This window comes from Odocoileus virginianus, unplaced genomic scaffold (genome assembly GCF_023699985.2).
Source record: "Odocoileus virginianus isolate 20LAN1187 ecotype Illinois unplaced genomic scaffold, Ovbor_1.2 Unplaced_Scaffold_5, whole genome shotgun sequence".
Taxonomy (NCBI): Eukaryota; Metazoa; Chordata; class Mammalia; order Artiodactyla; family Cervidae; genus Odocoileus; species Odocoileus virginianus.
In genome coordinates, this window is record NW_027224267.1 from 3,844,083 (window position 1) to 3,858,751 (window position 14,669).

A 14,669-nucleotide genomic window follows, 5' to 3' on the forward strand; every position below is an offset into this window, starting at 1 on the left:
GGGGCGGGGAGCGGCGGCGACCCACCCGAGCAGCCCCAGGGGCTCAAGAAGGCCGGCGTCAGGGTCACGGCCGCAGCCAAGGAAGCTCGGCTCCACTCGGCGAGGAGATGGGCAGACAGGAGGAGGCGGCTCAGGGAAACCCGGCCACCCCACCCCTCGCTGAGGGGCCCTCTCCCCTAGACCGCCCCGGCTGCAGGCCCTGGTCTCACCCTGAGAGCTGGGCTGCGGGGGGAGCTTGGGTGTCTGACCCGCTGGATGAGAAGATGGACAGAGGGACAGAGCGGTGGCGGGTGGTCAGATGGGTGGGCAGGGGGCGGAGGACAGACGGACACAGGTGAGAGGACAGACGAGCGGTTGAAGGGACGAGCGGGGAGACGCGGCCAGAGGGTGGGTGCACACTCCGGACCGGGGCAGGCGGGCGGTGTGGGGCCGGGTGTCCCGTGCAGAGCGGCCACGCCCGCCGGGGGGACCCTGGGCTCCGGGCGGGCCTCACGGGAGCCGCCAGCGGGCCCGCCGCCCCCTCTCCCCAGGGTGGACCGGCTCGTGGGCGGGGCCGGGGACTTCTCCGAGTTCCTCGAGTGGCAGAGGCGGATGCAGGCGAAGGACCGGGTGGCGCAGCTGGCCGCGGGCGAGGTCCGCCGGCTGCGGGGGAAGCTGAGCCACGAGGAGGCGGCGCTGGCGCGGCAGCAGGTGGCGCAGGAGAAGAGGCGCATGGCAGAGCTGAAGAAGGAGGAGGTGACGGCAGTGGGGGGTGCGGGGCTGCCCGCGGTCGCTGACCCGCCCCTTTCCTCCTAAACCCGCAGAACCGCGCTGGGTCCTGGGGCCTCGTGTGGCCTGGGCCAGGCGGGGGGCGGGGGGCAGGAGCGTCTGGAGTCTGGGGTCAGCGGGCCTCAGTGGGACGACTGGCCAGCACCTCCGGTCCAGGCTGCCCCCCGCGCCTACTGGCAGGGTCGGTTGGTCCCCGCACCTACACGTGGGGGGGAGACCGGAGATCTGAGGGAAACTTCCAGGAGGCAAACATGTTTGCATAAGACGCGAGAGGGTATGTGGGTCGCCCACATTTCCAGTTAGGATACTCTGGACATCGCAGAAGACATGGCCTGGCTGGGGGCGCCCTGCCCGTGTCCCGTCCAGGGGGCCTGATGGGGGCCTGGTGGGGGCCTGGACGAGGCAGGAACCTACAGGGCCCAGGGACGCAACAGGAGCCCAGTCTTGTTAGCTGTGCCACTAAGGGCCTGAGTCGGCAGGTATGCCGCAGGTTCATTTCTCCGGGCAGACGCGTTTGTGTCTGTTCTTCACATTGTTGTTCAGTTGCACAGTTGTATCCAACTCGTTTGGACCCCATGGTCTGCAGCTCGCCAGGCTTCCCTGTGCTTCACTGTCTCTCCGTATTTGCTCAAACTTATCTCTATGGAGTCAGTGATGCTATCCAACCATCTCATCTTCTATCGTCCCCTTCTCCTGCCTTCAGTCTTTCCCAGCATCAGCTTTTCCAGTGAGTCAGTTCTTTGCATCAGGTGGCCAAAATATTGGAGCTTCAGCATCAGCATCGGTCCTTCCAATGAGTATTTAGGACTGATTTCCTTTACGATGGACTGGTTGGATCTCCTTGCTGTCCAAGGGACTCTCAAGAGTCTTCTCCAACGCTTCACAGTTCGACAGCATCAAAAATTCAGCATTCAGTTTTCTTATGGTCCAACTCTCACTTTCATATCTGACTACTGGAAAAACAACAGTTTTGACTAGATGGACCTTTGTTGGCAAAGTAATGTCTCTGCTTTTTAATATGCTATCCAGGTTGGTATTTTTCTTTGAAAGAACACGCATCTCTTAATTTCATGGCTGCAATCACCATCTGCAGTGATTTTGGAGCCCAAGAAAATAAAGTCTGTCACTGTTTCCATTGTTTCCCCATCTATTTGCCATGAAGTGATGGGACCAGATGCCATGATCTTCGTTTTTTGAATGTTGAGTTTTAAGCCAACTTTTTTCACTCTCCTCTTTCACTTTCATCAAGAGGCTCTTTAGTTCCCCTTTGCTTTCTGCCATAAGGGTGGTATCATCTGCATATCTAAGGTTATTGATATTTCTCCCAGCAGTCTCAATTCCAGCTTGTGCTTCATCCAACCCAGCATGCTGCATGGTATACTCTGTGTATAAGTTAAATAAGCAGGATGACAATATACAGCCTTGACATACTCCTTTCCTGATTTGGAACCAGTCTGTTGTTCCTATATCCAGTTCTAACTATTGCTTCTTGACCTGCATACAGGTTTCTCAAGAGGCAGGTCAGGTGGTCTGGTATTCCCATCTCTCAGAATTTTCCACAGTTTATTGTGATCCACACAGTCAAAGGCTTTGGCATAGTCAATAAAGCAGAAGTAGATGTTTTTCTGGAATTCTCTTGCTTTTTCTATGATCCAACGGATGTTGGCAATTTGATCTCTGGTTCCTCTGCCTTTTCTAAATCCAGCTTGAACATCTGGAAGTTCTCAGTTCATGTACTGTTGAAGCCTAGCTTGGAGAATTTTGAGCATTACTTTGCTAGTGTGTGAAATGAGTGCAATTGTGCAGTAGTTTGAACATTCTTTGGCATTACCTTTCTTTGGGATAGGAATGAAAACTGACCTTTTCCAGTCCTGTGGCCACTGCTGAGTTTTCCAAATTTGCTGGTATTTTGAGGGCAGCACTTTCACAGCATCATCTTTTAGGATTTGAAATAGCTCAGCTTGTATTCCATCACCTCCGCTAGCTTTGTGTGTGTGATGCTGCCTAAGCCCACTTGACTTAGGACTCCAGGATGTCTGGCTGTACATGATCACAGCACCGTGGTTATCTGGGTCACTGAGATCTTTTCTGTGCTGTTCTTCTGTGTATTCTTGCCACCGCTTCTTAATCTCTTCTGCTTCTGTTAGGTCCTTACCATTTCTGTCCTTTATTGTGCCCATCTTCGCAGGAAATGTATCTTAGTATCTCTAATTTTCTTTAAGAGCTGTCTAGTTGCACTGAATGTATGATTTGCAAATACCATCTCCCGTCCCACGTGTGTGGGTGCTCAGTCACGTCTGACTCTTTGCGATCCCATAAACGGTGGTAAAGTTTTTTTTACCGGCTTTTTTTTTTTTTTACCTGCCTCAGCTGGTAAAGAATCTGCCTGCATTATGGGAGACCTGGGTTTGATCCCTGAGTTGGGAAGATCCCCTGGAGAAGGGAACAGCTACTCACTCCAATACTCTGGCCTGGAGAAGTCCATGGACTCCATAGTCCATGGGGTCGCAGAGAGTGGGACATGACCGAGCGACTTTCACTTACCTGTTAAGGAAAGTAACCCTTTAATTATAATATATTATTACAGGTATTTTGTTCCAGTTACTCATTTGGCTTCACTTGAATGATGTGTTTTGGCCTTGCAAATGTATTTTCTTTTTTTTTTTTTTTGCAAATGTATTTTCATGTCATCAAACTTATCAGTCTTCTCTTTCATTGTATCTGGATTTTGAATAGCGAGGAAGGTTTTTCCCATGCGCATGGTGTGGAGGAATTCAGCCATATTTTCTTCTAGCATTTGTGTGGTTTTATTTTTAAATCTGGATCTCTATCCACTTGAAATTTATTCTCGTACGTGGTGTTAAGATCCGAATCCAGCAGATGCCATACAGTTTAGTCTTCCAGTCCTTGAATGCAGTATGTGTCTCCACTTGTTTCAATCTTTTATTTCTTTCATCTGGTTATTTAGGTTTCTGTGTGTAAGTCCTATAGAAGTTTGTTAGACTTGCACCTCAGTATTTCTTCCATGATTTTCGAGTGGTTGTGGATGGCATTGTATTTTCAATTTTGGTGTCCACATAGTGAATGCCAGTCTGTAAAATACAGTTGGTTTTGTGTGTCGTTCCTGTGTCCTGTGGCCTCACTAAACTCCCTTATTAGTTTTTTAGGACAAACCAGACAGTTTGTCATAGATTCCTTGGACTTCTCTCTGTGACAGTCATTTCATCTTTTATTCCTTCCTTTCCAATCTGCATTCCATTTATTTCCTCCTCTTGCCTGTTGCACTGGCTAGTTCACCATCTTGGGGGAAATCAGTCTTTCACTATTAAGTATAATGTTAGATGTCGGGTTTTTCGTAGATGTGCACTTTATCAAGTCGATTAATTCCCTTATATTCCTGTTTTTCTGAAAGTTTTTATCAGGAAATTTTGCGAAACGGTTCTCTGGATCAATTGATACAGTCATGTGATCATCTTTAGCCTGTTAATACAGTGGATTACATTGACTGAGTTTCAAATGTTGAACCAGCTTTGCATTCTAAGAATAAACCCCACTTGATTGTGGTGTTTGTATAATTCTTTTTTATGTAGGTTGAATTCTATTTGCTACTATTTTGATTTTCTTAGAGTTGTTCTTACATGTAGTTTCTTAAGTAGTGTTAGTCTATAGTTTTCCTTTTTTGGAATGTCATTTGTCTGGCTTTGGTATCAGGGTAATTATAACTTCATAAAATGAATTTGGAAGTGTTTTCTCCTCTCGTTTTCTAGGAAAGATTGTGTAAAATTGATATTCACTCTTTCAACACATGGTAGGATTCTTTAGTGAAATCATCTGGGTTTGGAGTTTTCTTTTTTGGACGTTTCTAAATTAGAAATTCAGCTTTCTTACAAGTTACAGGGCTATTCAAACGATCTGTTTCATTTTGGGTAAGTTGTGGTAGTCTCTGTTTTTTGAGAAATTGTCCATTTCACTAAGCTGCCAAATTTATGAATGTAAGAGTTGTTTTTAAGCTTCTGTTACTATCCTTTTTAATGTCTGTAGGGTCTAAAGCATTTCACTCTTGATACTGATGATTTTGTGTTTGTTCATTTTTTCTGTAAGCATTGCTAGAGATTTGTCAATTCCATTGATCTTTTCAAAGAACTAGCCTCTTGTTTCATTGATTTTTCTCTCCTGTTTGACTGTTTCCAGTGTTATTGATTTCTGCTCTTTATTATTTCCTTCCTCCTGCTTGCGTTGAGTTTATTTTGTTCTTCTCCTGGGTTCTTGAGATGGGAGGTGGGTTACTGACCCAAGACTTTGCTGCTTTTCCATTGTGAGCTCCCAGTCTCGCGCTTTCCCATTTATTTGTTGCTTTGTCTGTGTCCACAAATTTTGGTCTGTTGTATTTCACTTTCACTCAGTTCAGCGTACTTTTTCATTTCACTTGAAAATATCTCTTTGCCCCATGGATTATCTAGGAGTATGTTGTTTCCAAGCATTGGTTCTTTTTCACGATTGGTTTCCGGTTGATTCCATCGTGGTTGTTGAACATACTCTGCGCTATTTATTTCAAAGTTGTTGAGCTTATGTCTTTCATAATCGCTTGTTGAAGCATTTTAACGATGGCTTCTTTAAGAACCGCCATCAGATCCAACACCTCTGTGACCTCGGTGCTGGTGCCTTCTGACTGTGTCTTCATTGTGTGGAGACCACCCTGGCTTGTGGTGTGATGACCGGTTGAAACCCGGACCTTCTGGGTATTCTGTTCCAAGCGTCTGGGTCTCATTTAAGCCTTCTGTCTGAGCTGCCCCTCTCTGACGCTGCTCTGGCAGAGGAAGGGGGGCACCACCACGTTACTGCCAGGCAGGCTGGTCAGCGCTCCCTCCCCGCGTGCCTCTGCTGACCCCGAGAGGGGCTACTGATGAGGGCAAGGGCTCCGCTCGTCCTCCACCGACAGCTGCCTGAGCGGGAGTGGCAGGAGCATCTTAGAACTGCCCCCACGTGGCCCTCCCTGTCACGTGGCAAGCGTGAGGGGAAAGCCCTCACTTGGCACCGGCTTCCCCTGACGCCACCCTGGTGGGGGGGTGACGGGACCCTTGTTCCCACGGGTGGGGGTAGACGCCAGGTTGCTGAGCTCACTGCCGGGTCTCCTCTGGCACAGCGGACCCGTGGGGCAGGTCCCTGCTCAGAAGGCCGTGCACCGTCTCCCACGGCTCGGGGAAGTTCACGCCCGCTCAGCCTTGCCCAGGTTCCGTCTGTGGCGTCTGGCTGGAGCACAGGCTGTGCCGCGCCGTCTTCTGTCTCTCTAGGTGGGCCCTACCTTCCCCGGGGGCTCAGACGGTAAAGAATCTGCCTGCAGTGCGGGAGACCCGGGTTCAATCCCTGGGTCAGGAAGATCCCCTGGAGAAGGGAATAGCAACCCACTCCAGTATTCTTGCCTGGGAAATCTCATGGACAGAGGAGCCTGGTGGGCTACAGTGCATGGGGTCGCAAAGGGTCGGAAACGACTGAGCAGCTGACACTAGTTGGAGACAGCAGGCTGTGGTCGGGCTTTTTTGTCAGTGCCTGTGGCATTTTGGGGGCCTTCAACCCCCAGCCTGGAACACATGAGGTAAAAAGGAGGCCAGGGACCCCACCACCATGCCATTCTTCAGGTCCTGCAGTCCTAGCCAGCCGGCCTTCTTCCCTCCACTGTTCACTGTCTTTGTATGTATGCTTTTGGTTTTTTTTTTTTTTTTAATATTTATTCATTTGGCTGTGCCAGGCCTTAGTTGCAGGATTCGTTGTGATTGTTATTCAGCTGACTCATTTGTGACGCCGTGGAACTGTATCCCGCCAGGCTTCTCTGTCCATGGGATTTCCCAGGCAAGAATACTGGAGTGGGTTGCCATTCCCTTCCCCCAGGGATCTTCCTGGCCCAGGTATCCAACTCATGTTGTCGCCTGCGTTAGCAGGTGAATTCTTTACCTCTGAGCCACCAGGGAAGCCTTAGTTGCCGCATGTGGGATCTAGTTCCCTGATCAGGGATCGAACCCGGGCCCCCCTGCATTGGAAGCATGGAGCCTTAGCCACTGGACCACCAGGGAAGTCCCTGTATGTTTGATAATTTATATTCAGGGGTTTTAGCTGTGCCAGGTGGGAGTAGTAGAGCAAAGTGCCCCCACCCCGTCTTCCCAGACGTGGAAGTCCCGGGTGTCAATTCTCGTAAAGGCTTTTGCAGCGTCTGTGGAGAGAATCCACTTTTCCTCCCAACCTCTATGCATGTGTTGAATTGTATGAGGGATTTCTTAATGCTAGCCCATCCTTGCCTTCTTGGGATGAGTCCCGTGCAGTGGGGCCCACGAAGCCGCGAGGCCAGTCTGGCCCTGAGCGGACTCCGGGCCGGACCTCGGGCCCGAGGGTTACGTCCGGGCAGACAGAGCCAAGAGCTGGCCCGGGGCTCCAGGCGCCCTGGCGGCCCGTGCCCTCCTCCCGCAGGCCGGGGCCGTCTTCTGCGCCTCTCTGTGTCTCCTCCTCTTCTTATCCTGACACTTGTCATCGGGCATCCTGCACCGTCCCAGGTGGTACAGTGGTAAGGGCCGCCTGCCGATGCAGGCGCGGCGGCGGATGAGGGTTCAGTCAGGTGTCCCAGAGAACGTCAGTCTGTTGGGATGGCCGGCCGGGTGTGGCAGGAAGACCACAGAGGCCGCGGGCCTTCTCCTCACATCCCATCAGGGTTCCTGCCATCAGCAAACTCATCGCTGAGCACGCTGGCCTTGATCACCCGGCTTCTTGCCAAGGGCCTTGCCCCTCCCACGCTGCGCTCTTTGGAAGGAGTCTCTCAGTGGAGCCCACACTCAAGGACGTGGGGGATTGTGTGGAATTCTTCAGCACAGAACGCTGGTCTCTTCTCCCCCACTTGCTCACTTATTCACTCATGCATATTTATTCTATACTTTGTGTTATAATCCAACACATGACTTATTCTGTTGCCAGCTTTGGTCACTGGGAGCCCCTTCGGGCTGGCGCCCGTGTCCCTTTGACATGCCCCCCAATCCCCAGTCATTCTTTTGTCTCTCGAGCACATCCTTCCTTTTGTCAGGGGCTTCCCAGGTGGCACTAGCGGTAAAGAACCCCTGCCAGTGCAGGAGATGTAAGAGACGCAGGTTCGAGCCCTAGGTTGGGAGGATACCCTGGAGGAAGACATGACACCCCACTCCGGTATTCTTGCCTGGAGAATCCCATGCACAGAGGAGCCTGGAGGGCGAGTCCATAGAGTCGCAGGGTCCGACCAGCTAAGCGAGTTAGCACGCACGTCACTGTTGTCGTTGCTTAGTTGCTAAGGACTGTAGCCCGCCAGGCTCCGCTGTCCATGGGATTTCCCAGGCAAGAATACTGGAGTGGGTTGCCACGCCCTCCTCCAGAGGATCTTCCTGACCCAGGGATCGACCCCACGTCTACGGCACTGCAGGCGGGCTCGATTCTGCCGAGCCACTTGCAAGGCCCCCTCCCTCCTCTACAATGCCGTAAAACGCTCCAGGCTCATCTTGTATCTTCTCCTCCTCAGACGTAAAGTGGCCGTCTCTCCGAGGACCCTAGTTCCTTTCCTTAGAACCTGGGATGAACTTGCACGGAGAAGGGTGGCCACGAGCCAGTTTACGTGTGCTGGCAGAGTGCTTCACCAAGGCCTCCTTCCTGCCCAGCGTGCCTGGAGTCCACGCCACCAGCACCAGACCCTCCACCTGCCACGTGGGCTGAAATGAACCCCAGCTGCCAAGGCCTCTGGGACTGGGAGTCCAGGGCGCCCCCTGGCGGCACTGGGCAGTGATGGGAGGTGCACATCCCACCCTGTCCTTTGTGGCATCTTTTTTCTTTTTTAAATGGAGAGTCTTCAAAGAATTTTCTGTTTATTTTTTGGCTGCACTGGGTGTCCGTTGCTGCGCGTGGGCTTTCTCCAGCTGTGGGGAGCGGCGGCTTCTCTTCTTCTCGCCGAGCCTGGGCCCTGCAGCGCACAGGCTTCAGTGGTTGTGACGCACGGGCTGGGCTGTCCCACAGCACATGGCATTTTCCCAGACCAGAGATCGAACCTGTGTCCTCTGCATTTTCATTCAGTTCAGGCGCTTCTGACTCTTTGCGACCCCGTGGACTGCAGCATGCCAGGCCTCCCTGTCCATCACCAACTCCCAGTTTACTCAAACTCATGTCCATTGAGTCGGTGATGCCATCCAACCATCTCATCCTCTGTCATCCCCTTTTCCTCCCACCTTCAGTCTTTCCCAGCATCAGGGTCTTTTCCAATGAGTCAGTTCTTCATATCAGGTGGCCAAAGTATTGGAGTTTCAGCTTCAGTATCAGTCCTTCCAATGAATATTCAGGACTGATTTCCTTTAGGATGGACTGGTTAGATCTCCTTGTAGTCCAAGGGATTCTCAAGAGTCTTCTCTAACACCACAGTTCAAAAGCATCAATTCTTTGGCGCTCAGGTTTGCGTTGTCAGGCAGATTCTTAACCGATGGACCACCAGGGAAGTCCAATTTGTAGTATCTTGAAGACTGAAAATAATATTCTGAATTGTTCACGATAGCGCCAAACGGGAAACAACCTGAATGTGTCTCAGTGGTAGGATTGATCAAAGAGTTGTGATATATTCCCTGAAACAGCCATAAGAGTAAGCCAGCTGCAATCCCAGTGAACACGTGGGCGAGGCTGGAACCCCTGACGCAGAGCAGAAGAGAGGAGCTGGGACGCAGGGCCTGTGACGTGGTTCACAGTGGCGGGAGCACGCCCTGTGGTTCAGGGCTGTGCATATCAGAGGCTCCAGGAGAAAGAGGAGTGTGGGAGGACCATCAGGACGTGCCTCGGGCTCCCCTGGAACCTGGCCTGTGCCTGTCGTGGGCAGAATCTGGACAGCTGGCCCCACGTGGCTGCAAAGCGAGGAGGGTCCTCCTCTGTGACCTGGAGTGAGCAGTGGGTGGGCTTCAGGGCAGGCCTGGGGCCCTGACCCAGTTTCCCCCCGGCTCTGTTTGCTGCCCTCCTCGGCGGCCCTGTCGGACCTGGGGCCGTGGCGGCCTGGTTCTGGGCTCACCCCCATAGGGGAGGCCAGGAGGGTGTGAGGTGGGAATTCCCTGCAGGTCTGACCCCCCAGACGCTGGCGAGCCTAAACCCAGGTTCCTGGGTGATTCAGGGCCGACATCAGCGGCTCAGGGGCCAGAGCGGGTTGCTCTGATGGTGGCCGGTTGTGTCCAGACAGCTGAGCTGATGCAGCGGTGCGCAGAGAGGCGCCTCCAGGAGGAAAAGTCCATGAAGGAGCTGGTGGAGCAGGTGATAGAGACACAGAAGAACGTCAAGGTGGCGCAGACGGAGCTCCGAAAGGGCCGCCGGCGGATAGGTAGGGGGTGGGGGGGCGCCGTGCCCTCCCAGGAGCTACCCCCGGCCCCGGGGCCGGCCGGCTGCTCTCCGAACCCCTCAGCACCCTGCTTGGCCCCCAGCTCAGGAGGTGACGGAGGAGAACCGGGAGCTGCTGCAGCGCAGCACGGAGGCGGCCAAGGAGGAGCAGAAGCGGCGCTGCGACCTCGTCTCCCAGCTGCGAGCCCTGGAGTTTCGGCCCACGCGCAGGGGCAAGCTGGTGGACCTGACCCAGGTGAGGCTGCCGCTCTGGGGCCTGCGCCCGTCCAGCGACCTCTGGGGGCGGGGGTGGGGGAGGCTTCCTCGCGTCTTCCTGGGCCTGGCGTCCTGCGGAGGGTGCACCCACGATTCCCACCAAGGCCGAAGGCGGTCTGGACCCCAGCTGGGGTCCACCCGGCCACTCACGCCCAACTGCCCCCTGCCCGCTGTGCTGGAGGACCTGGTCCGGGGAGGCCTCTGGCACCCGGGGGGCCGGCGGGCAGCTTCACAGACTTGCGTATTGAGGGAGGCCCCGGGACTCACTAGGCCTGCGTGGCAAGTGCGCTGGAGGGACGGCGCAGGTGCTGGATGGGCAGGGGCCTGAGACGGGCAGCAGCCCCCGGAGGCCGTGTCGGAAACCCCGCGAGAGGCCAGGCTGGCAAGCGGGGATGGACCCGGTGTGGGGTTTAGGCCTGGTCCCCGGCTGTGCAGAGTCCGACGGGCTCTCTGCCTGGGCCCCCAGGTCTCGGCTAGGGAGACAAGGCTGAGTTCCACGGGGGCCCTGCCAGCGCAGAGGGCCCCACCAGGCCCCTAGCTGAGCTGTCCCAGCTCAGGTCGAGGGCTGCGGAGGGGGCCCAGGTGGGAGAAGCCTGACGGCGCATGTTGCCACACAGGCCCCGCCGAATGGACGGGTGGCCGCCTGGGCACGGGGCCAGGCCTGTGGCCTTCAGGAAGGACGATGGAGCTGGTGCAGCGGGAAAGCCAGGGGCTGGGGCCAGCCGGGAAGGGTTGGGCCTGGCTCCTTGCCTGGGGCCTCCCCCAACCCCAGTCCTCCTGCAGATCCCTGGCCACGGCCTGGAGGGGGAGATGTCGGTCGTGGAATTGCGTGAGCGGCTGGCCCTCCTCAAGGAGACCCGGCGCCGCCAGGAGGAGGAGCGGCGAGACCAGATCATCCAGGGCAAGCGCGCCAAGAGCCAGGAGCTGCGGGACACGCTGGAGCAGGTGGTGCTGTGCCGCGCTGCCATGGGGAGGTCTGCAGCCCTGAGGTGGGTGCCGGCGACCCCGCAGCGGGCAACCTGAGCGGGCCAGGAGTAGGGAGCCTGCCTTTCCCCCCTCCCCCCGGGGGTTTTCCTCACAGCCACCCACCACCCTCCAGTCAGTTCCCTTGCAATCTCTTCCCCCCACCCAACTGTTTTCTTAGACAAGTCTTAGCCTTCAGAAAGGGTGGGAAAAAAGCCTGCGGTGACGCTCAGATAAGCCGGGCCACACCCGTTAGCCCTGCGCTTCATCTATTAATAGCAAGCCACCTACTTAATGGGTTTGTGCAGAAGTTGGGAAGTGTGTGCTTAGTCACTCAGCCGTGTCTGGCTCTTTGCCACTGGACTGTAGGCTCCTCTGTCCATGGGGGATTCTCCAGGCAAGAATACTGGAGTGGGTAGCCTTTCCCTCCTCCAGGGGATCTTCTCAACCCAGGGATGGAACCCAGGTCTCCCGCATTGCAGGCGGATTCTTTACCATCTGAGCCACCAGGGAAGCCCATGAATACTGGAGTGGGTGGCCTATCCCTTCTCCAGGGGAATCTTCCCAGCCCAAGAATCGAACTGGGAGCTGAGCTGCCAGGGAAGCCCATGCAGGTTTTGGACATTTCATTCATAAATGCTCTGGTGTGCATCTTCTGAGAAAAAACACAGCCCTACATAACCACAGCACAATGACACAGCTAGAAACGAACAGAGACTCCCAGCACCATCTAAATACCCTGTCCCTGGTCACCTCTCTCCAAGGATCCCAAAACTGTTCACTATAGCTTGAAAAGATCGAGTACTATAACTTTTTTCTTTTTAAACTAGGACCTGAGGCAGGTGGAGGGGGGTGGGTCACACGTAGCATCTGGTTGGCAAACATCTCTTTCAATGGAAAGCACATGGACACACACACACCCTTTTTTGTTTTGGGAACACTGTGGTGACTTTTCGGGCCCATGGGGCCTGGTATGGAAAGATGTGCACAGACAGCGGAGTATTAGCAGCGGTAATCTTTAGGCAAGAGCGGGGAAGGCAGGGTAAGATGAAAGGGCGGTGGCTTTTCTCATCCCCGAAAACGTGCATAAGCAAACCTGTGGAATACTCTTTCAACTGTGAAATACAAGGAGCAAAAAGACAAGAGGCGCCGAGGAGAACCCTCCCGGGGTGGTTCCCCGGGGATGTGTAGGGGGGCTCTCCCCTGGCACCTAAACCCCTCTGGTCCACCGCGGCGGGGCCCTGCTAAGCCGGCCCCTCCGCCCACCCAGGTGGGAGGAGAAGAAGGCGCGGTGGGCGGCCGCCGGAGCGCCCTCCCAGGACGAGCGTGTGCTCGAGCTGCAGCGCCGGATCCAGGAGAAGGCCGCCGAGCGGCGCGCGCGGGCGGCCTCGGGGCACGTGCCGGCGCCGCGGGCCATGCGCCCCAAGCAGCGGGTGAGCCCAGGGGCGGCCGCGAGGGCGCGCCGCGCGGGGGTCGGGGACGCCGGCGCGGGACGCGAGGTACGGGGTGGGGGGTGGGGGGTCGCGCCGGGAAGCCGCGTCCGGCTGCCGGGGAGCGCCGCGCGCCGACCTCCACCGCCCGCCCGCAGGCGCAGCTGGAGGCGCAGCGCAGGCTGGAGCTGGAGCGGAGCCGCGAGCGCTGGCTGCGGGCGCAGCAACCCGGATGCGGACCCGCGCGCCGCCTGGGGGCCGCCTGAGCCGTGCGGCCTCCCCTCGCCCCCACCCAGGATCCCGAGACCCCAGCCCGAATGAAGACCGCGGGGCCGTGCCGCCTGCCCTGTTCCACTAGCCTCCGCTCGCCCAGAGCAGGGGTGCCAAATAAAAGGCGGGACGCCCAGTTATTGCGTGGGACAAACATGCTAAGAAAGTATCCGCTGGAATTCAGTTTTATTGGGGCGTCTTGTATCTAATGTCCTAAACATGGCCACCCTGGTCCAGATCCTTGCCCTTCCCCACGCCCGCGCCCGAGTTCCCGGAGCCCGCAGTGCCCGTGGAAGCCTGGAATCTCCGTTCTCCGCCCGGACTTAGGTGGCCTAATCCGGGAACCCCCAAGACTCAGTGTGTGGTTGTGCGGGCGCAAACAGAGCTGGCCAGGATACTGAGTCACTGCCAGCTGGTCTTTCTCGTGCCTGATCTCCTAAACCTCAGTGGGGTTGGGGGACTGTCCCCTATGCCCCTTCTGCTGATGAGACCGCCAGTGCTCTGAGAGGTGAAGTGAACTGCTCGGACCCCTGGGACCCAAAGCTAGGCCTGGAGGCCTTTAGAGTAGGGCCCCGCCTTCCCCAGCCTAATGGAAGGAATGAGGTTGGAGCCACTGGGCAGGCGCCCTGGCCCAGGGCCTGGACAGGAACATATTGATTCCCCTGGTCCTCAGACCCGGGCCTGGGCTGCAGGTGCGTGGCTGAGGACCAGCTGGCTGAGTGAAGACTGCGCAGTGTGCTGCGGGTCCTGGGAGAGGATGGGCAAGCCAGTGGGGTGCCAGGCAGTAGGGCAGGGGCTGAACAATGCCAGGGGACGGATGTCCAGGAGAGGGACCCCATACTCACATCCTCCTTGGGCCTGCGGAGAAGAGGGCACCTCAGAGCGGGGAGGCAGGACCCCAGGGCATATCCAGACCAGAAGGGTGGACATCCGAAAGTGACAGGAACAGACTAAAGACCAGAGTTCTCCCCCAACATTCTCAACTGTGTCAGAACCTCAGGACTGCCCCGCAACCGAGGCTAGTAGAAAGAGGAATCTCCCACCTCCCTGTCAAATTAGAGCTGGGAGCAGATTAAATTTCATTCTTTTAAAAAGATGGCATTTCTTACATCCTTTGTTGAGTGATTCAAACCCATTTCATTTGATATCGAGGGAACACACTAATGATGATCAGGAGCGCAGATGGCTCCGAAAAGGGGAATTGTCACCTTCTGTAACCGGCGATTCAAAGGCAGGGCCGACTTCAGGCCACGCCTGGTCCAAGAGCTCCGACTCCAAGCTGGCAGCAGTTCCAATCTCACAGCGTCTGGAGGAAGGGCCGTCTCTCCCTGGCAGCTCTCTTAGGAGGGAAACCTCTCTGTCCTCCAAGCCTTGAGCTCTAGCCTCATTGGATTGAACGTGCTCTGCTGAACAAGTTCCTGCAGTGAGGGAAGGTCTGTATGGGGGCCCAAAGCAGGCCCTGTGACAAAGGCAGAGAATTTCCCCTCACCTGTCCCACTGGCCTCTGGAGCAGGGGGAGAAGTGGTGGCCCAGCAAACTCAGGGTGCTATTGGGAGTGATGCTGGTTGGTAGTCCACAGGGTACCCACCTGCCCTCCTGGACTGGGCGGCTGCTCAG

At 55.6% G+C, this 14,669-nt stretch overlaps 1 protein-coding gene across 6 annotated transcripts in view; it reads left to right on the plus strand.

Moving 5' to 3' along the window:
* Positions 1-14,148, plus strand: part of CFAP99 (cilia and flagella associated protein 99) — a 36,199-nt gene extending 22,051 nt beyond the window's left edge. For all 6 annotated transcript variants that reach the window (XM_070462555.1, XM_070462551.1, XM_070462550.1 and 3 more), the window contains 6 exons: positions 531-735; positions 9,976-10,117; positions 10,218-10,369; positions 11,173-11,378; positions 12,623-12,785; positions 12,941-14,148. In XM_070462555.1, the coding sequence (XP_070318656.1) occupies positions 531-735; positions 9,976-10,117; positions 10,218-10,369; positions 11,173-11,378; positions 12,623-12,785; positions 12,941-13,048 (976 nt within the window). In that variant the 3' untranslated portion in view covers positions 13,049-14,148. The remainder of the gene's footprint in view (positions 1-530; positions 736-9,975; positions 10,118-10,217; positions 10,370-11,172; positions 11,379-12,622; positions 12,786-12,940) is intronic.
* The last annotated feature ends 521 nt before the right edge of the window (positions 14,149-14,669 follow it).